The 22,783-nt window shown below is 42.3% G+C and overlaps 1 protein-coding gene across 12 annotated transcripts in view; it reads right to left on the bottom strand.

Annotated features, from left to right (window-relative positions):
- The window catches only part of NEDD4L (NEDD4 like E3 ubiquitin protein ligase), a 377,526-nt gene that overhangs the window by 9,643 nt on the left and 345,100 nt on the right, over positions 1 to 22,783 (bottom strand). For all 12 annotated transcript variants that reach the window (XM_049901832.1, XM_049901830.1, XM_049901833.1 and 9 more), the window contains 9 exons: positions 20,559 to 20,624; positions 18,385 to 18,614; positions 16,737 to 16,858; positions 14,180 to 14,250; positions 11,808 to 11,903; positions 6,708 to 6,781; positions 4,410 to 4,470; positions 2,354 to 2,413; positions 696 to 803 (listed from right to left, as the gene is read on the bottom strand). In XM_049901832.1, the coding sequence (XP_049757789.1) occupies positions 696 to 803; positions 2,354 to 2,413; positions 4,410 to 4,470; positions 6,708 to 6,781; positions 11,808 to 11,903; positions 14,180 to 14,250; positions 16,737 to 16,858; positions 18,385 to 18,614; positions 20,559 to 20,624 (888 nt within the window). The remainder of the gene's footprint in view (positions 1 to 695; positions 804 to 2,353; positions 2,414 to 4,409; positions 4,471 to 6,707; positions 6,782 to 11,807; positions 11,904 to 14,179; positions 14,251 to 16,736; positions 16,859 to 18,384; positions 18,615 to 20,558; positions 20,625 to 22,783) is intronic.

Here is a 22,783-nt window from a genome sequence, read left to right as displayed (position 1 = left end):
TTTTTCCTCTAAGCAAACAATTGCCTTTTTTAAAATTTGGAATTTTAAAGTCAACTCTTCCTCCCTCCTTTGCACCCACCCATTCCAATTTCACTTCTCTCCTGAGCTGAGTGAAATGAAAATACTGGTACTAGGTAGATCAGATTTCATTGACATCTTTGTTGAAAGATACAAAGCTCAAAATGTTGGCTGGAATTAACAAAAAATGGGGGAAAATAAAAAGAAAAAAATTTTAACATAAAATTGGATCTTGGAAAAGTAAGCCCCAAAGCATGGTTTTGCCTTGAGCAAACTTCCATTCTTATTTTCACTTGAGTAGACTAGTTTCAGATCTCTTGAATCCAGTTAGTGCCTTTTCAGAACCATCCTACTCTCTGGGTTCTCCAAATAAAAGCGACTTTCACCAAGCAGTCAAGGAAAGACATGAACTTTGATAAGGAGCAATCTTATTCAAGTTCTAGCTGTCCATTAGTGATGCAGATGTAAGAGCTTCTTCCAGCTCAGTTTGCCTCTTTACTCCCCACCAGCAGTCCAAGTGTAAATAAAGCACCCCAATTTCCAGTGTCAGTCTCCAAGGGAGACCACGAAGGGCAGCAAAGAGCCCTCAGCTCTAACCCAGGTGGAGCAGTGCGGGGCAGAGAGTGACCCCTGTGGCTCCCAACAAACCAGGGAGGCCCATGGGGACCTGGAGTTACCTTCCAGAACCACTGAATGACAGGGTGATTTGGGCAGTAGCCGTTCTTGTAAATAGAATGCTGTCTCCAGTCATTGACATCCACGTCACCAAGGCCGCACATCAGCAACTAGTAAGGAAATTGACCAGATGTAAATGAGGGAGGGTGGGAAAGCTGAAAAGTCACACACTGAGAAAATTAGCTTTTCCTCAAGCCAGCGTTTTGTCATTCTGCAAAGCAATTCATAAAAACAAGTAAAGGTGGATATGTGCTACCAATTTCATGTGCCACAGCAGCCCAAAGAGACATCACAGGACATGGGGATGACCCAACTCCATCTTGGACGAGGCCATGACATTTCATGTTGGAAATAAAAGCTTCTCAGTCAATCCTCTTCTGGACCCCTCTAATCTTAAACCCAGTGCTCACAGATTTTCTTATGTCCGTTAACATATGCCCTTCATCCTGGTTGAAGTCTTCCCTTCTGAATGATTACTGTCTCTATATTTGACAATACAATATTTGTCCCCAGTCCCAGAGAATCAGTGCATATGACAGTAAGAACTCATCTCCTGGAAGGCTATCAATCCAGGTGACAAGAAATCACCTGATCTGTTCAGGGGCCAGTGGACTGAGACGTGTACTAATGCTGTCATCAATTCCTTGACTTATCACTTGAGTTTGCTTTTCCAATTACGTAAACTTCCAAAATGGAAAGTTCCCTGTGAAAAAATGGAGTACGATATTCTCACAGCAGCACCAGAGAAAAATGATGGAGAACTAAATCAGTTCCTGGTCCTGCCTATGCCAACACTTTGCTGGGGAAACTTGTGAAGTCACTGACTTTTCCTACAAGGCTCACCCTATATGATTTCTTTGTCACCATCTACCTTGAAGTTTCCATTTTAAGATAAAAGTACAGAAAGCCAGTCTATGAAAAATGCTTCAGGGACGTGGCTTGGACAAATGGCTAACTGAATTTCATCAACAGCTTCTTGATAGCCACAAACTTCCTCCTTCTGTTTTCCTCAACACAAAAAAGGGTGAGAAACATCCTCTGGTTCTTTCCTTGCTAGCTTGCATCTCAGTCAACACAAAGAAGGTGAGACAGAATCATTAAACTACCTTTTGCTACTACCTTGTTGTTGCCTGATGTTTTTCCTTACTCAATGTAAACCACTTCAAATTCACTGACACAGCTGGTCTCCAGCCCCTAGTAGATGCTTACCCCCACCTTGTGTGGCCAAGTCCCCCCATTTATAGCTGCCACAGTAGGGATGAAGAGGCAGCTTACGACCTTCAGCCAGCTGGGCCTTGCAAACTGGGGGCTGATACCCCAAAGGGCTGCTGAAACCTTGGCTCTACCTGATGCAATTTTCCCTACCTGCTGTGCACAAGACCATGAACCCACTTAGAGGATGGGGTCTCTACTTATCAGATATGCCTCAGAACTGCACTCTCATGGGTAATGAACCTATGGTTGACTACTTCTGCAATTCCTTACTCTCAAATCAGCAAACAAAAGAGCCCCATAGACAAGAGACATGTAAGAGGTTTCATCTCAACTTATTCCCTAAGACAACATGCATCAGAAAATATTAAAAACTAGTTGGCTTTTAGCTGTAAAATAATTAGAAATATTTATCTTCTAGACATAAAACAATGTTCACAATACAAACCTCCAATTCATTTTCATCAAAAATTTTAATCAAATCAATAGGAAGCAGCTCTGTGAATCCCTGCAAGTGAAAAAAGAAAAAAAAAAATCACCTTAAATACCTTTTTCCTTGAAAGAGACAAATCTTAAAGGAAAAACAAATATTTTTTTGTTAGCTAGGAAAAATACAATTAAAAAAAATTGATGATTCATGTATCAGCGACGGTATCAAACTGTTGCAATTGCAATAACTGCATGTTGAAAAATAGTACAATTCAGAAGGCTCAGGTACTTGAGTAAATTTTGAAGCCTTATGAAAATGTGGGCTGCTGCCAGGTGGGTTCCAAAAGCCACGTATAACACATTGTGTGAGTCAGTATGTCCTAAGACGCCCAGGCCACAGATGTGTAACAGAACATTTTCAAAAAGAACACATTGAAGGGACAGAGACAAAATGCAGAAGGAGCACCATTATCTGAGAGAGAGACTGGGAGTGTGGAAAACCGAGCTCTTGTTTCTGTTTGGCACTAGCTAGGAGTGACCTTGGAGAAACTCTGAACACCTCTGGGACTTACAGCCTATGGAAGCCGGGTGTCCGAAAGTGTGGATCACCTAGGGTGGGGCTCAGGCATCTGCTTCCTGGGGTTTCTTGTCCAAACAAGCTTATGACACCTGCCGTTCTCAAGTATGTTTACCTCATCATATTCTATGTCACCGAGCCCCTGAAGTTTCTGAGCGTGTGGCCTGGGTAGGGCTTTATTCGTCACGTGCAGGGAATGGAGCTAGGGGTGAGCTTCCGTGAGTGGCACCAAGCTGAAGCTTTGCGTCCCTGCAGTGGAAATTAAAGATGTGGGCTTGTAGCTGCTTTTTTCCAGGTTACTGAGTCAACGCTGACTCACGGTGGCCCCATGTGTGCAGAGAACTGTGCTCCATAGGGTTTTCTTGGCCGTGACCATTTGGAAGTACATTACCAGGCCTGTCTCCCAAGATGCCTCTGGGTGGGTTGGAACCACAAACTTTTTTGGTTAGTAGTTGAGCACTTAACCATTTGCACCACCCGGGAACTCCTTAATACCCAATAGGAAGATTTAAAAAGGAACTTTACTTTTGGCCAAAGTAAGACTTTTTTTAAAAAAAGAAGCCTCTGCTGGGGGTCTCTTATATGTGGCCTGGGAGCCCCTTTGACATGAAATACGGTGAAACCTGTGAGAGCCGGAACTTGAAGAGTCTGCCTTGTTTTTCCAGATTTCACAAGTTTTCCACCTTTGACAGGGTGCAGTCTTACCACCTTTCTACCGCTCTCTATTAGCAGAAAATATTTGAGTTTTCCTTCTCTGACAAGTTTCCTCCTTACACAGGTTCTAGCTTGCACAGGTTTTACCATATTTAAATATGGGAAGTGCCTGCATCACCCTTCAGACAGGACGAAAGCTGGCACAAGGTGGCTTGGTATAAAATAAAAACCCGGCTTAAGGAAATGTATTCTACATGTACTTGCAAAGGGAAGATGTCTGTGAGGAATTATTAAGACAGCCATGTAGAAAGCAAAGGGATAAGACAATGTTGGAAAGGGACGGCATTGCTACAGGGAAGGAATGGCTTAATCGGAAACCGCTGTTTATACTGTTCAGCTCTGCGTCTATAAAGTTCTCAGAACCTGTCACCTCAGCAAAACGCAGAGCTGTGTCTCCTGGCCTCCTGTGGATAAAAAAAAAAAAAAAATTGCCTGACAATTCAGGACAGCAGTCCTAGCCTCTGTAGGGGAACCTGGCCTTCTGGATTAAGTCTGCAAAAAGTCTTTTATAAAAACAGTTCAGGCAAATTAAAAGGTAAGAGAAGCAAAGCAAGACAACACTAACAATGACAACAACAGAAAAGGTGGAGTCTGGGGAACAAAAGACTCTTGTCCTGGCAGCTGGTCGTGGGGTAAGCTCAGCTGAGCATTCCTGATGTTCCCTGCCGTGGCCTCACTCCCGCCCGTCTTCAGGTGCAAGACAAACTCTACCAAGTGAGAGAGAAACAACGCCACTCAACCTCTGCCTAAGACACCAGCAGGGCGCCCGGCCAGCACAGCTTACCTCCAAGAAGGCATTCATTTGCTTCTGGACCCTGTTCACGAACCTCCACTGGATGACGAGGCTGCAGAGAGAATGGAACAGTATTTAACCACCTCCATTTTATCGTGACCAGCGCTCATTTATTCCTCCACGACCTCGATTGCGTCTCATCAGGCAGAGAGAGGAAAGAAACCCCATAATGGCACAGTGAAAACAAAGGTCTAATGCTGGGGAACACACTGTTATTCATTAATCCTTTCAATACTAACTGGAACACATGTGAAAAAGCTAAAATCTCACTGAGGACTTCAAAAGAATAATGCTTGATGGCTTTGTTTTTTTCCAGATCTTTTGCTTAACAAAGCTGCTTTATAAATGTGACTATGTGGAGAAAAGAGAAGAAATCACGGGGTATGAATATGTATGTGTGTGGTGTGTATAATGTGTAAAGATGTGTATGTTTTTAATGAGAGTACCAAGTACAACATATTTTGTCATATATTTTATTCTCGTATTCAATGTACTGATTTTCAGCTTTATCAGCAAAACAATTCACACTAATATCTTAATACCAACATTTGGATGATTAACGTAAGATTCTTTTAAGTAACTGATACTCACTGAAATGGTTTTCCCTGTGACTGTGTTTAGTGCTGAACAGAATTTATTGGAAGGCTAATCCACTGTAGCTGCCATTGTGAAACAGCACAAGGACCTTGTCATAAAGGGCCGTTACCTCCTAGGGGGCACCATGGCAACGGCCCTCAAGGACCAGTCTGGCTCCACAGCCACTGCTCAGTCCTATCAGGTTTTACTGTGCTGCGCTGTCATCAGCAGCCACATATTCTCCTTGCACCAGGGAATACAGGTGTCAGGGAACAGTTGGCGATTTCAATCATAATTTGTTCAGTGAAGCTAGCTGGAATTCTGCCCGGCCCTAGCCCCCGCCAAATTTGAAACCTACAAGAATTTGCTGCAAAGAATGACGCATGACATGTATCTCATGTATCAGATTCCTTGGACTTTAGATCCCAGTGGCTCTGGGGTGGACTGTTGTTTTTGAACCTATCCAAGATCTGTATTTTCCTAATGAAGACAACGGTGTCTACTTTCCTAATGAAACGAAAGGGTGTCGTCTTGTGAGATTTTCCAAGTTCAGAGCAAGCATGCCACTTCAAGGTAACAGATCAGAACCGTAGCATTTTACTTTTAGTTTTTTACTAAGCAGAACAAGCTCTTTAACTTGATGGTGGAGGAAAATTCTACTATGTAATAGTCACACTCTGCCATGGTCTCTAAGGAGAGATTCCAATATTCTCCGTTTCTTCTCAATTCAGAAGGGCAGCAGGTCTTCTTTCCTTGCAGGTCACACTAAAAGATGGTAAGACCTTTGGCCAATTCTCCAAATTCCAGTTCTCTTACAATTTCAAATGAGAAGAAATATTGAGACCGAGCGCTGAGCACAAACAAGGAGCTCAGGCCACCGCTGTAACCCACGAAATGAAGGCAGGACTCAGGAAGCAAACACTGCTATATTCCTTTGTCCCTGTACCTGACCTGGTCTACACCAGCAAAGTGAGAGCAATGCGGGCAACCTGGTAGTCTTTGGGATAATGCACGAATTGTGTGCTTGAAGCATATATATATATATACACACACACACACACACCCCCCAAAAAGAAAAAGTAATATGCTCCACAGAAGACAACTTTCTGAATAGTATAAATGTCCCAGGATTACTTAACACTTAATATTTAATACTTAATATTTCTTTAAAAAAAACTCAACCTTTTGTTACGCCAACTGGGGCGGAGACTGAGTTCAGACAATTACAAATATTAGAAACAGTCCATGAGCTATTTTCTTTATGAAAAAGTCAGGAAAGAGACAAAATATTTCACCTTTGGTAGTTTCTAATTTTACCTCACAGGTAAAAGTAAAACCCACTGCCACTGAGTCAGTTCTGACTCATAGAGACTCTATAGGACAGAGTAGAACTGCCCCATAGGGTTTCCAAGGCTGTAATCTTTACAGAAGCAGACTACCACATCTTTTACCCATGGAGCGGCTGGTGGGTTCAAATTATTGACTTTTCGGTTAGCAGCCAAGTGCTCAACCACTGCACATCAGGGTTCCTTCGATACAAGTAAAACTTCCCATCAAGTCAACTTCCCATGAGCCCAAGCCAAGAAGGAACTTGTGTTGTTGAAGACTCACCAATAAACTCATGGCCATAACATGCACGAACAGTTTGGCAAACAATGTCAACCAAATATGCTGCCCAGTTTATTAAAAGGCTGCAAATATCTGTATACTTACTCAATATATTCCCTTTTGTTTTCATTTGTCACCATTATTTCTGACCCATTGGGCTTCAGATCCACTTGGTATGTCTATAATTACAAAGATAAAACAACAATCACCACCATGAAGTTATTTTGCTTATTATTATCAAGTAATAACATCTTGGCATGAACGGGAGATAAGCAAAATTTATTCAGAAATCTCTTCCAGCAAATGGGCTCTCTGTACAAGAGAATGCTTAATGAGGCTTTTAAATTAAGATGCAATATATTTAAAGATGCTATCATTAAAGGCAAATTATTTTATGGTTATTTATAAGCTTTAATTATTCTTTATATTAGCAACAATGGAGAAGAGCAACACTTTTTTCATCTGCTATTCATTTCTCAAGAAATTAATTATGTTTAACAGAAGAAAAAGAGGGTACATTCGTCAAGACTACAGAGACCCAAATTCTAATGTATTTTATTTATTTCTGAAAATTAAATTTTATAGGCCTAAAAAAAGATGCGTGGAATTTCTTTCAAAAAAGCAGCAACGCTGCCAGGACCTTACTCTGCCCTTCACCCCTCTCTCTTTCTCCCTCCTATTTCCAGCCTCTGTCTCTCCACTCAATCTCTTCCCCCAACCCAGTGTTTCTCAATCTTTTTAAAAATTATTATTATTGGTCCCTATGGAAACCCTGGTGGTGTGGTAGTTAAGAGTTCGGCTGCTAATCAAAAGGTCGACAGTTCGAATCCATCAGGTGCTCCTTGGAAACCCTATGAAGCAGTTCTACTCTGTCCTTTAGGGTCACTGTGAGTTGGAATTGACTCAACTGCAATTGGTTTGGTTTTGGTTTAAGGAGCCTTTATGGGTATTTCTTCCTAATTACCCCCTCCATGGAATTTTAACAAACAGATCCACAGTACAGCTGTAGTATGTGCTATAGCCCTTTGTAATGTCTTTAAGATTTTTTTTGCCTCCCAAGAACCAACTGTCATCCCTTTGGGGGTGATATCACCTCAATAAGAATGCAGACACTAACCTAACACATACCTGGTTCCAGAGACATTTTCCTATGTGACCCTCTCCGCTTTCTTCCTGTCCCTCTTGTACAAGTTCTTGGATGTTTATCAAAACCATCAGCTTAGATATTGCTTCACTGAACTTGCAATCAAGAGTTTCTACTTATTGCAGCCATAATAGAGGCCTTGGTGGTGCAACTGGTTAACTGGTTCAGCTGCTAGTCAAAAGCTTGGCAGTTTGGGTCCACCGAAAGGCACCTCAAAAGAAAGGCCTGGCAATCTCCTTCCGAAGAACCAGCCATTGAACTCTATGGAGCACAATTCTGACACACACAGGGTTGATGTGAGTCGGAGATGACTCCACCGCTGGCTTATAGCTGTAAAAGGGCTCCTTCTCCTGGGCGGTAGGGTGTGTATAAGTGTACGTGTGTATGACATATTCTTACTCCTGCTGAAACAAATTCACAGGAGGCCCAGAAACCAGCAGCTCCAGATTCTGACCAACCAGCAAGAAAACAAATCACAAAATAACGGCAACTGCTGTTTCATCACATAGGAAGTGACAGCTATTACCAAACCTCGTGGTCTGACATTTCTAATTGTGGAATGAAAAAAAAAAAAAAGAGTTCACAAAATCCAGCAAGCAGGGCTGACATATAGTTCATCCCTGGTAACCACACTTGCTTTCTTCCTCTGAACCCAGTCAAACCCAGTGCCTTTGAGTCGATTCCGACTCATAGCGACCCTATAAGACAAAGTAGAACTTCCTCTGAAAGAAATATTTTTTTAGCTTTTTACACAGGGAATCATGGGCTTCCTCTTGGGTTAGAATAAACTGCAATGCACAGTCCACAGGTTGGCAGAGGGCTGAGAGGAGTGAGAGGCTAGCATAGGCATGTTGTTAATATCTGTAGTTTTAGGTCAACAACTCCGTTTTAGTGCTTACCATGGACCAGCACTAGGCCAGGTAGTGAGAGTGCACACACACATACACGCCAGGGCCACTGAGTCGACTTCGACTCGTGGCAACTCCATGCATGCAGAGTAGAGCTGTGCTCCATAGGGGTTTATTTTACTTTATTTTTCCATAGGGTTTTCAAGGCTGTGACCTTCAGGAAGTAGATGGCCAGGCCTGCCTGTCTCTGGGTGGGTTTGAACCACCAACTTTTCTGTTAGTAGTCAAACGCTTAACTGTTTGTGCCACCAGGGACTCCTGTCATCACCCAGTGCTGCTCTCGGGGAGCCTGAGTCTGGAGGGAGAGAGAGATGCTAAACATATCATCATATGCATAAATGCTGAGTCACGCAGGGTCTGTACCACGAGGGAGACAAAAGATACTCTCTTGAGTCTGGAAACACGTGGTCTGGGGTCAGGGTAGGCTTTCTTGGGGGAGAGACACCTAAGCTGAGAGTGGATGGAGTATGACTGCTATAGCAGGAACCAGCACGGGCAAGGTCCTGGGTGTTTAAGGAGGCCAATGGGGTCAGATAGGAACTTGGAGGGGCAGCTTTGCCTTGCAAACCTCGTCTGAGGGAGTAGTAGGTGCGGCCAGGCTGTACAGGGCTCCATGCGGCACATTAAGGATTTGAGATTTTATCTTGAGGGCAGTGGGAAACCCCTGGAGGTTTCCCGCAGAGCAATGATATGGCCACTTTTACATTCTGAAAAGACCACTCTGCCATTATAGGAAGGCAAGGTGGGTGTAGGGTGACTCTGTAAGGGACTATGAGAGAAGATGGTGTTGGACTCGGGCATTGGTGGTGGAAGAAAGGGACAGAAATGGAGACAAATATTTGGGAGGTAAAATAAACGGGTCGGTGATAGATTGGATAAGGGGGGTGGGGTCAATACAAAGCTGCTTAATTTGCTCTAAGTTTCTTACCAGAATGTAAAATAGACACATCATTTTCCTGCTAATCAGCTTATAGCTCTCTAAAAAGGCTAAGCAGTGATTTGGCAGGAAAGACAAGGCAGTGACGTAACGTAATCATTAGCTTGCTCGTCTCGCTGGTCTGTTGTGGTTACTGCATTGCCCTGTCTGATTCTGTTCAAAAGTCAGCAGAATCTACAACATTAAGTGAGATTTGAGAGTTGTTTTCATGAATAACTGGCATGAGCTATAATGATAATCAGGATCTTTATTAGAAGTAGACTGACGAGACCAAACATCCTGTTTGGTTTTCATTTATTAGGTGGGAATAGTTATAGTTAACTGTAATGAAGGCTGGTTTTCTGGGTCATCTGTTTCTGACTTTGGCATTGCTAGCAGAGTAAAACCTGTGAGAGCCAGAACTCGAAGGGACTGCCTTGTTTTTCTGGGTCTTGCAAGTTTTCTGCCTTGACATGATGCAGTCTCACCATTTTTCTACTGCAGTTAGTAGAAAATATTTGAGTTTTCCTTCTCTGACAGGTTCCCGCCTTACACAGGTTCCGGTTTTTGCAGGTTTTACTGTACTTTTCTGAACTGTGTTATTTAAGGTAGTCTTATGGTTTTCTCTAAACGGATAAAGAAGACATATAAGATGGATTTTTAAGTCTCCCTTATTTTTATTTCTATTCCTTCCTTCATATGTTAAAAATGAAAGGAAGCCACACCTCCAGGATAACTAGCGATGCGTTATCCTTTGAACACTGGCAGTTAATAAGTCCGGCTTGAAAAAAAAAAACTTGTTATTGAAATTCAAATGACTTTGATTACTTACACTTAGGACTTCTGTTACCTTATAACAGTATTAACATTTTCTACACTAAACCAAAAACCAAACCTGCTGCCATCAATTTGATTCCAACTTGTAGCGACCCTATAGGACAGAGAAGAATTGCCCCAGAGGGTTTCTAAGGAGTGGCTGGTAGATTCAAACTGCCGAACTTTTGGTTAGCAGCTGAGCTCTTAACCACTGTGCCACCAGGGCTTCATTTTCTACACTAGGCTAGCACTATTCATTCATTTGCTTAATAAACACTGAGTAGGAATTAACGATGTGCCAAACACGGGAGAACACCTCAAGGGGCCTGATCTCAAAGATCTCATAGATCACTGATAAGACTCAGTAGAGCATCGTGAAGCGATACAGACGGTAGACACACTTTCTGATAGTGGAATACATACACTTCTGGTAATCTCTGACGCAACAGAGAAGCTGTCTATTATATTTTCCATATGGCAAGCCTTAAAATCTGCCCTATGATTGAATTAATTTCAAGACCACGAGAGATGGTAAGTAACTCTGGGCTTCTGTGAAAGGTACCAGGATCAGATAATACCTCGAGAATACTCCCAATTACATCATTATTACTTGGGGGCGGGGGCAGGTAGGGGGTGGGGCAATGAATAAAAGGTTTTATGTAGAAGACAAATACATCCTTTAGAACCTTAGGATAATGATGAACATTTCAGGCAGGCAGTTTTATCTTTGAAATTGACCTTGATGATTAATCCAGTCTTGATGGCAGTGTGGGTGCAAAGCAAGAAGGACCAGTATAGGAGCCTGAGCCCAAGACCCATACAACACTCATTTCATCATGACAACACAACCATAAAGCAGAATAAAACCAAGGCCCCCCAAATACACCCTACTTTTGGTCACGGAAACCACTGCACTATTTTTTTTAGAGTAACCAAATTCTAAAACCAAGGCACAAATGAAAATTGACTCTTGGATTTGCTGTAGATTAGAAAACGAGAAAAAGAAAAAAAAACAGAACCCACCGCCTGAGTTGACTTCGACTCATAGTGACCCTATAGGACAGAGTAAAACTGCCCCATAGGGTTTCTAAGGAGCATCTGGTGGATTCAAACTGCTGACCTTCTGGGTAGCAGCCATAGCACTTAACCACTACACCACCAGGGTTTCCAAGTAGGTGCTAATTCACGGCCCACAGGACCTCTTGGAATTTCTCTAACTTTGCGCTGGAGGAGAGAAAGGGATATATTGGGCCTCGGCTTCTGGGCACAACAGTAAGGTACCAAATACAATGAGATGATAACTAACATCTACAACTCCCGGTAGCTGTTTTCAATTGTACAGCAAAGTCCTGCTACAGCCTGTGAAAAATAAAACGCTCTCTGAACACCGAGGCAGCAGTCTCAGGGTTACCCGCACATACCTGTCCGAAGTTTTCTTCATCTATACAGAACATGAGGTCCAGCTCAGTGGGGTCATTTTCTAATATCCACTTCAAAGAGTTGTAATATTCACTATCCTATAGGAACGACACAGAAGTTTAAAATTAAGCTTTTTCTCCCCCTAAAATATAAACTTATTTGACTTCTTTAAATAATTAAGTGCTTCTAATGCAACTCCATTTAGAACGTTCAAAAATTGCCACTACTTGGGCAGCTTCTGTCTGGAGGCAAGATGAGAAGATAGAAAGAGACAGGAGCTGGTTGTATGGACACAGGAAATCTGGGGTGGAATGGGGAGCGTGCTGTCACGTTGTAGGCAGAGCAACTAGGGTCGCATAACAATGTGTGTATCACTTTTTGTATGAGACACTAACTTGAGCTGTAAACTTTCACTTAAGGCACAATTAAAAAAAAAAAGAATTGACATTATTCACGAATGTAATGTTTCCCACTCTTTGCCTTTTAATTTTAAGTAGAGATGGAACAGGAATGTCTGGGGAGTCACAGGCGTGTGCAGCCGAATCCTGGATTCTTCAGAGTGCAGAGGAAGCCAACCACTCAGGAGCTGCCACATAACTGTACTTATCTCCATAACTTAATAGGGAGCGAATAAAAAATTTCCCGTTTTAAAAGAAATGAAGTCCTGATGCATGCCCCAGCACGGATGATCCAACCCTGAAAACATGATGCTGAGTGAAATAAGTCAGTTACGAAAGGACAAATAGTACATAATCTTACTAATATGAAACGGGCAAATATATACAGGAACCAAAGCGTATTTGTGGTTACCAGGGGCGGGAGGGGGCAAAGAGGGAGCTACTGTTTGGAAGGCACTGAGTTTATGTTAATTGTGGTGGTATAATTCAGAAAAGAATAGTGATAATGTCTGTACAACATGAAGACCGTCATCAATGTCACTGACTTATACGTGTCAAAATAACTGAACCAGCAAAAACTGTGTTATGTATATTTTTATCACAATAAACAAAAACTTTGCATCTTTTAAGTGTGAGAATATCAGAAGAAGTAGGCAAGAAAGAGAATGTTGTAACTAGTTAAATACCAGTGGTTTTAAGCTCCGCCCCTTCCTGTGCCTCTCTTGCTCTCTGCAAACGGACTTAGGCACACAGGGAGGCTGCTCCTATTTCAGAAGCCCAGAGCAGGCCCCATGAAAGCCCTCATCTCCTATCTTTGCTCAGGGACAAGGGCTCTACTGCTGAGGACCTGGCAGGCTCTGAAAAGGCAAAAAAAAAAAAAAAAAAAAAGTGCATGCAGCATTTAAAAGACTGTCAACATGTGGTATAAAATTAGAGTGTAAGAGAAATTTGTATGTTCTTAGCTTCCTCATTACTCAGCGATAAAAGCATACAGCACAGATAAAAGGTCAAAGCTGAATAGAAATTTGAGCCTGATACTACGGGCTTTGTATACAAATCCACCCATGATTGGAAAATCAGCGGAGCGAATTCAAGAGCATGGCTAGCATCCTCCCCTCCTTTCCCACAACAATGATGGGTAGAAACCCAGGGAGCGGTGCCAGTAAGTGCCCAGGAAAGAGCTCATATGCCCAAGTATGGAAGACAGACAGCTGATATCAAGGCATGGCTGAGAGTCCTCGGAGGCTTTCTGCAAATCCCCCAAATGGCAAAGACGCTTCCCAATGGCCCTGTGTGATTGCCAGGACACAGATATGGGGGCGCAAGTGAATTAAAAGAAAAACAAGCAAAAAGTACATTATGAAAAGAAGCTTCAATTTCTGTCTTTATAGAAAATTCTTTTACTTCAAAAACATCGGTCTAGGTAGAATGAATAATGGCAACATGAAAACTCAAAATCACGTTTTCAGGGAACTTCTCACAGCATTCACTTCCTAACTAGTTTTCTTCTTACACTGTTGTGGTCACTCACTCGTCAGAGTCTAGGATGCCTGTGTAATTATTTTTCTCTCTGGCTGCTGTCCTGGCCTCTCATTCCTGCCATGTTTATGAGGTCAGAAAACAGAGAGGAAGCGGATGAATCTCTAATCATCCAATATTAGCTGTTTTGGATGGACACACTGGCTACAACGATGTCTCCTGGATTTAATTTGTTCAAACAAGTCAGATTCTTGCGTAAGCAGCAGTAATTGTGATTGGGTGTACCTGCCTGAAATACCATGATTCTACAAAATGTGAACAATGACTTGCTTATTACAAAAATTAGGGTGATAATCACCTTCTCAAAGCAAATGTTCCCTGTTGCATAGTACTGAATGGCAACACCCATAAAAATCACAGAGACTACAAACATGGTCTCAGCATCTTTCCAAAGATACTGGAGCACATGACGTTCAGTGTGAGGATCTAATACTTACCACAGATTCCATGTCGTTCAGTGTTATCTGCTTTCCCAGCATCATTTTGTAAAATGGCCTAATGAAGAAACCTAAAGTAGGAGGAAAACTGGGTTTAAGTTTCAAATCTTTGACACTGCTGGGCATCAGAGCATGAAATAAAAAAATAACCCTCCTTTAACTTCAATGAGAGCCCAGGACAGAGCAATTGAGGACTTCCTATCATAACTGATGAGTGTGTGGACGAGGCCTGGCCACGGGTGGGGTGTTAAGGGGGCAGTTGTACTAACAGGTGAGCTAAGCAAGGGGTCAAACAGCCTCCTGGCAGGTGACAATGAGTTTCAATGCCAAGCGGAAGTCTGCTATGCAAAAGGCATGTGAACTGGGCGAGAAAACGGCATACTGAGCAGATGAGTAAGACCGCAGACTGGTCAGTGGGGTCTGACAGGGTGGAAGCATGGGTGTCTGGGGAAGGAGAGGCCAGAGAACAGACTGGGGCCTGCACAACCTGTGTATGGTCCCAGAGTTTGGACTTTTCCCTGGAGGCGGCAGGGAATCATGGAAAAGCTGGGTGAACATTTCATCTGCATCTCAGGATTATTGCTAGGGCAGTGATGGGGAGAAAGGACAGGAAAGGGGCACAGTGGCAATGATCTAGAAGACTTGTACAATCGCCCAGGTGAGAGAGGGGGAAAGCAATGGCAGTAAAGATGACTCTACCACCTCGCAGGGACTGTCAATTCCCCTGTCCAAAGGCAAAGCATCACGTTTCTCCTCACATGGGGCATCGGTACAGCCAGGCCTGAAACCTCAGGTTCCCTCACCCTTCTCTCTCACCCCAGCCCCACATCTAATCAGTCACCGACTCTCTGCAGCACCTCCCAACTCCCACTGGCTTAGTGTGGACCAACTCAAACACCTTCAGAGTCTTGAGAGGTAAAAAGAATGAAGCTGACTACAGGTGTATGAGTAGATGTGTGCCCTGTGTACGCCCTGACTAAAGGGGCAGTCATACTTTTTAAAATGTAAGACGATACTGACTACACACATCTGTGGGCACCTTGGTCTTTAATGGAGCAATTCCTGACCTATGCCATTATCTCCTTTGGCCTGGACCACTTCAGCAGCCCCCTTGGCTTCCCCATGTTGTCTGTTCCATCCATCACTCCCACCACGAAGCCCTGACTTGGGGTCAGTTCTCTCTCTTCTGGAACAACCCCAGACTCTGGAGGTTCAAGTCCTGCCTCCCTCAAAGCGTGGTTGATCCTCACAAAGTCATCCCCAACCCTCTACTCAGATCTACTTTTCCTCTGAGTACTCATGTGTTGCCTTCTGCTTGGACTCTGTGACTCCCCCTGCCCCCCCAGAATATAAGTTCACTGAGGTCAGGTCCATAGCTTGTGCTTTTCCATATTCCCCTGCAGCAACTAACATTTTCTTCTAACACCTGTTTGAGGTTGAAGTGAATTTGAACAGTCTGAAACAATCTAGTGCATGACTCCAAAGTTGTAAATTAAAATGTTTCCTTCCTTTCTTCCCTCCTTCTCTCACCTTCCTCCCCCTTCCCTATCTTACCTACTACCTACCGATCCAATCTAGTTTCCTTCTAATCAGAAAAAGTGTTTAACTTCTCCCACCAAAAAGAAAATATTGAAACCAGAGGATCAAAATCAGCTAGCAATTAACAGTAGAAATACATTCAAGGAAAAAGCCCAGAGGATAATCAATTATTCATTGGAATAACCCAGGCTCCATAGATGCAGTGAACAGAATTACAATTCCCCCTGGAAATCTCTCTCCACAGTGACCGCAATGCCAATCTCAAATCTTACTCTCTGTCACCCATTCTCAATCACTTCACCCCCATATTCTTCAAAAATACTTGACTCTCTTTTCTCACTGATGACTTCTGTAGTGTTCTCTTAAGGGCACTACTTTTAAAAAGACCAAATGCATAAGAAGTCTTTATGATAAACCCACAGACACAGCCGAGTAGGGGGTCTGACTTCTACCTTCCAAGGTACCTTCCAATTCTTCTGTGATTTGCGTGCTCTAAGTCAGGGTGAGGTTTTTTTGTATTAGCTCTTTCCGCAGTGAGTCAGGGATAAGGTCTTAGCTGAGTTATAGTATTGCTTTGAAATTATTTACAGCCTCTTCTCATTAAAAAATAACTTGGGGACAAATGGAGCAATGGCAGGATACTGGATTGATTAGATCTTTTAATTAACTTTTCAATTAGCTTTTCCATCTGTCACCCAATCTAGCTGTCGCAAAAGGAAAGTTATTCTGAAAAACATAGAAAGTGCATAAATACAGAACGTTTTGTGCTTTAAACTTAAGGTTTTTGTTTGAATTTTTTAAACTGTGTGCAGACGCCATGTCTTCAGTGCCCAAATTAAGATGATACCAGGGAAAACCGCCTTCCTTAGGGGCAAAACACAAAAATAATCTATTGAATTACGGAGAACCACCGAAGCTTTTGCTGCAAATCTCTGACATGAAAGATAAGCCACCTAATAGGGAACCACAAAGAGCACTGTCCTATTTTTTATTACTTCAAGGCACTGTAACAACTTACCATCTAAGAGTTTCCCATGAAATACTGCCAGACCAGCAACCCTTCCAATAAAAGTGAAATAGGACAAATGGTCTTCATTACAGAGGCCTGAATTGGGATTGATCTGAAGTGTGTAGTTGTCCCTTTGGGGTAGGAAGAGAGAGAAGATAAGCCCCATCAAACTCTTAAATAAGAAATGCAAAAATCTGAATTCTTCTTTGCCACCTGCCACCCACCTTTTATACTGCATTCACAAAAATTCTGTGCCTGATGGAAAAGCTGTAAACTAGAGAACATGACTTGCCATTCGTCAGTCACTTCTATGACCAATGGCGGAGGTCTAATCAATCTGATACAGATGCCCTATATATCAATTTAAACCAAACAAACTACTGATATTTAACAACTTTTGACCTACAAAAATGTCAATTTCATATGGTTCAATCAAACATCTTGACAAGATGAGAAATCCAACATAGTAAAGAGGCTAGATAGGGATTCCCAATGACGTGAAAAAGGAAGGGCACCTTTGAGAAGCTCTTGGTTTGAGGATGTAAGATTTTTCCTATGGGATCAAACCCATGGTTTATGTGACTGACCACAATGCCCTGAAAGGGCCTCAAGGGAAATGGTAGCAGGATATAGGCTGTCTCAACAATGCAAACCTCCAAAGGTTTACATGTATCTGCTTGCCCTTCTTTGATCTCACAATCACGAGGATGGGTGGTTTTCAAACTGGCTCCACAGATGGAGTCCTCCAGGTGGTGTCCTGGGGATGTGGGTGAGGTGAGGCTCTCCCTTCTCCACCATTCACATCAATGTTTTTTTTTTTTTTTTTTTTAATCAATTTTACATAGTGGGCATTCTCACAGATCTCAGTAATAACAACAACAAACAAATTGGGCAATTCTTAGCTGGAGAAACTGACAAAGAGGTACTGAGTTTGCTTTCCAAATAAGCCCCCAGGACACAGGTACTGGGTGGAAAACATGGGAACCCCTTGTCCTCTGAGAGCACAGGGATAGAGTAACGTTAATGCCTTTCAGTAAGGTCAGCAACTATTCCTCTAGGGGCTCAGGTCCAGCCTAAGCCCTTGGAGGTTCCACAGCCTGGAGGGGAAGTGATCAGCCTGGAAAATAGCCAATGCTGGTTTGCTGAGAGAATCAGCCTCAGTTTCCATGCCTGGCAATGATGGAATCCTAAACCAAGGGGGAATCTGGTTCTTCCCTTACAGGTCCAGGGCATGGTCCTTTGTATTCTGAAACAGGGTCCCCAAAGTCCTCATAATTTAAGTACTGCGACTTCAGAAACTATTCTTGTTCATAAAATGACTTCTCTTTCTGAATCCTGACACGGACAAATTCTCCTCGTGTGTTAACACATTACAAATGAAAATTGTCTCTTGTTCTTTACCATAATTTCCTGGCGCATTTTCAATTTCAATTACGTGAACTCAACAGATAAGAGAAAAATTAATTTTAGGTGCTCACGGAATATACTACTTCATCATGTAGTCAGAACCTGTTCTAGACTTATAAGGGCCAAGTGGGGGTGGCACTGAAAGTAGCAGCATTAATTCATCTCAAATGAGTGAGCCACTTATTCTTTCAATCAAGAATGAAACCATTTCAGTGGGGGAACACATTCTGAATGTACTCCATATACTTACGTTGCAGAGTACTCAAAGAGACCATAGTAGGGGTTGAACATCTCCTTGGACAGTAAGAAGAACCATTCTCTGGCCACGCCCCCGTAGTCCAGACCTTTCTCTGATTCAAATTCAATCCACAGTCTAGCTTTTAGGACATCTGGTCTCTTCACAGACATGATTCTCCTATAGGACTCTTCAAATATGTTATTTCTGTGAAGTTTCATTTCAAATCTATTTGGAATATCAGCCTACATGAAAGAAACAAAACAAAACAATATCATCATATAGTGACTGTATACTTTATTTCCTAGTAGAAACAAACAACAAAGGCTAGAAATGATCGTAGTCTTTTTAAATAAAAAAATCGATGATGAACAGCCCCAGCTGAGATTCCCCCCCTTAATGGGTTTTTTCTCACTATGTCAAGATGGGATACAATACACCAGCTGTTGTTCAGACTGAGTCAGCACCATGTGGTACAGAAAAGCTGGCTGAGGAGAGGAACACTGTCCTCAACCGTGGGGCATTTATCTAGCCACTGGAACTGAAGTACAGTGAACTGTATGTATTGGTCAGCTAAGGGACAGGACGTTACCCCAGTAATTAAAACCCATAAACGATCCCCACCTAATCAGGTTGAGGAGGAGCCCTGGTGGTGAAATGGTTAATCACTTGGATTACTAACTGAAAGGCTGGAGGTTCAAACCTCTCCAGCACCTCTGCAGAAGAAAGACTTGGTGATCTACCCCTATAATGATTACAGCTTAGAACACCCTATGGGGCAGTTCTACCGTCACATGGGGTAGCTGTGAGTCCAGATCGACTTGATGGCACCTAACAGCAGCTGGGTTGTGGCCATTCTCAACTCTGGTAGGGAACTGCGCTAGTAGATATGATGCCTGGTGCCTACAAATTAATTTTATTGCTTTGGAGAGTGGAACCCTGATTATGCCAAGTTTTAGGCAAGCATCCCATAGTTAATCAACATGATAATAAAATGCTCTTAACTGAGGGTGTGAATAACTGCCTCTTGGAAAAACAAGATCCAGGATCAACCTTGCAGTAAGAATGGATTTACTGAGTTCATTTCCAGGCAGAAGACACTAGAAGGTCCCAGGGTGAGAAATGGCGGTATCACCTCTAACTGATGGAAATGCAGAGGTCTCATAAAGAAACACTTTGGAATTTTATGTATACAAACTTGAGCTTTGGCAGGCAGAGTCACTTCACATGTAGTTATGAAGAGCTACCTGAATCAGGAGTATGGAACAGAGAGCGGAACCCCTAAGAGAACGGGCTCTCTTTGAGACTTTGTCTCTTCTATCTTTGCATCCCCAGTGCCTTGTCCACTGCAGATGCCCAGAAAATGAGGCATCACTGTGAGGCATTAATGGAGGGAATGGAACATGAAGAGATGGTGACAGACCCAGGTAAGCTGGGAGGCTCTGAGTTGTGGCTGGAACGCTCCTTTCCCCAATGGGTGGAAGCCAAGAAATGGTGGCTGATGCCCCAATACTGAGTGAGCCAACAGGAGAAAAACGGCAAGTTACAGACAGAGAGGTGAAGTCAAAATGGAAAACAGAAGACACAATGTTGGAAAGTCTGGGGCAGGGGACATGTGAGAGAAAACGTAACATTATAATTTAAGATACTGCTCGTAAAAATCTGCCAGGGTTTCTTAGGTTTAACCTGGCAGTGAGAATTTTAATCAGAAAATCATGCTTGGTCCTAATCCTGCCAAATATTATCATTAAAACTGTATTTCTGAATTTAGAGAGAAGGGCTGGAACAGTTTTCTAATGAGGGTCTAGGTTTTATTAGTAGGTTACTGTATTTATTTATTACTACTTTATTATGATAGCCATAAACAATTGAATAGGCTTCTCCAGATTTTTTTTTGGAGGGGGGGGACTAGGGGCCTGAATTGTTTTACAGCCCATGAGTATCATTTCTATTTATTTTTATTTTTAATGTATCGTGTACGAAATTACCAGAAGTGGTTAATCTCCACTTAGCATTTCTGTTAAAAAGAAAATTCAGTTGAAGATTCAGGTGGATTAAAGTGCAGTAAAGAAAGGAAGGTGACGTTTTTGGTTTACATACAAAAGTGGCAAACAAGTTGCTCTCATTGAAGCAACTTTGGGGACTTAACAAATGAAAACACAGCATTTTTGGAAAGCATGATTACTCACGGGTTTCTTTAATTTCTTCCTAAAGTAGTCATATTTCTGCTTAAATTCTCTGGAATAAGGAACAGCCTGGAAGAGAAATTTATAAATATAGATAATGCAAACAACACACTTGAAATTTTAGGTATACTGAGCCAACATTCAGATAATTTTATGAATCATAAACCTTAAATTCTCACTCTCCATATTGTCTGTGGGAAATATACATAGTGCAGACATAGGCACGTGCGAAAGTTCTAGAACTGATGAGGGCTAGACAGCGTTGAATGGGGCTTTCACCCCTGAAAACAATTATACTGATGTTCAAAAAAGCAGTCATCCATCCCTAGCCATATACCCAAAGGACTCAAAAGCAGGGACTCAAACAGATACTTGTACATCAGTGTTCATTATAGCATTACTCACAATGGCCAAAAAGACAGAAGTAACCCAAGTGTCCGTCAACAGATGAACAGATAAACAAAATGTGGTATATACAAACAATGGAATATTATTTGGCCATAAAGAAAAATGAATTTCTGATACATGCTATCACATGGCTGAACCCTGAAAACATTGTGCTGAATGAAATAAGTCAGACATAAAAGTCAAGTATTGTATGCTTCCATTAACATGATCCAGGATAGGCAAATGCACACAGACAAGAGTTTATTAGTGGTTACCAGGGGCTGAGGAGCCCTGGTGGTGCAGTGGTTAAGTGCTTGGCGGCTAACTGAAAGGTCGGAGGTTTGAACCCACCAGATGCTCTGTGGAGGAAGGACGTGGCAGTCTGCTCTGTAAAGATTTACAGCCCTGGAAACCCTATGGAGTAGTTCTACTCTGTCCCACAGGGCCGTCATGAGTCGGAACTGACTCTATGGCAACGAGTGTTTTTTTTTTGGTGGGGGGGCCAGAGGATGGGGGAGTTAATTGCTTAAGGGGTACTGAATTTCTCCTTAGAGTGATGAAAACATTATGCAACCATCACCAAATTGCTAGTGGTGATGGTTGCATAACACGGTGAATGTAATTAATATCACTGAATTGTACACTTACAATGCATTTTCCCCCTTTGGTTATCTTTATTTACTGTAATAATGGAAAAAAAAAAAAAAAAGACCGTGAGGAATATGCTACACAAACTAATATGCTTTGCACAGAGAGACAGCAGGGAACAAACCATGGTGAGAACAGTGAGCACAAGGCCCTGAGGAGGGGCAGTGTTTGGCTGATGCCCTTAGCTATGATTAAGAACTGTGATGGGGGGATTAAGATGAAGAAGTAATTCTTTTCATTACCTCATCTGGCTTTAGAGACTCAAATTCTAGGGCAGGTTCTATTACAACAGCTCTGTGACAAAACCAAGGAGCCCTGGTTAAGCACTTGTTTGCTAACCAAAAGACTGGTGGTTCGAATCCACCAGCTGCTCCTCAGGAGAAAGATGTGGCAGTCTGCTTCTGTAAAGATTACAGCCTTGGAAGCCCTATGGGGGCAGTTCTGCTCTGTCCTATAGGGTCACTATGAGTCAGAAATGACGTGATGGCAATGAATTTGGTGACAGACCCTCTCTACTAGGAATTTCTTCAGAGTGAAATAAAAGAATTTGACTGGATGAACTTTTCAGCTCTTTCATTTCTAAGAGTCTGTGATTCCCAGCCATTATTTCTTGTTTTTCCCCTTAAACATTCATCATCGTGTATGCAGGTTTAACTGCCTTAAATGACAAAATTCTCAAGGAACACATTTCCGAATGTTGCCCACCGTTCCCTCGACCTCTGTTCCCTCGCCTGATTTGTAATCTGGTGATGCTGACAAGATGTGGGTGGGAAGAGCATGATGATGCTGAGATATTTTGGGCCTGTCTTCTTCTGGGGAATGACGTATGAAAGCTGGAAAATCATACTTATTATCTTTCCTCCCTAGAGGTAGTTCTCACGACGGAATAAGAAGTTTTTAAATGCTTCCCCCTAAAAGGATTCCAACAACTGAAAGGCAAAAACATCTACAGAGCGGAGGCTCAGCAGAGAATGAATGACATGTATAGTGTATTTTATGCACTGGATACACCAAATTACTTGTTCTGTCTTGAAAACCCGGCATCTTATTTTCTCACATACAATTGAACTTGTAAAAGAAGTCTATCAAGAAAATCAAAATATGTTGATTAAAGCTCTTTTGCTCTGTATTAAATATGCTTTTGGGGGGGTACAAAATGAAAACCTGACTTATTGTGCAAGTTGGTTCTAAAG

This window comes from Elephas maximus, chromosome 11 (genome assembly GCF_024166365.1).
Source record: "Elephas maximus indicus isolate mEleMax1 chromosome 11, mEleMax1 primary haplotype, whole genome shotgun sequence".
Taxonomy (NCBI): Eukaryota; Metazoa; Chordata; class Mammalia; order Proboscidea; family Elephantidae; genus Elephas; species Elephas maximus.
Note: the sequence above shows the minus strand (reverse complement) of the source record. Positions and strands in the feature narration are given on the sequence as shown.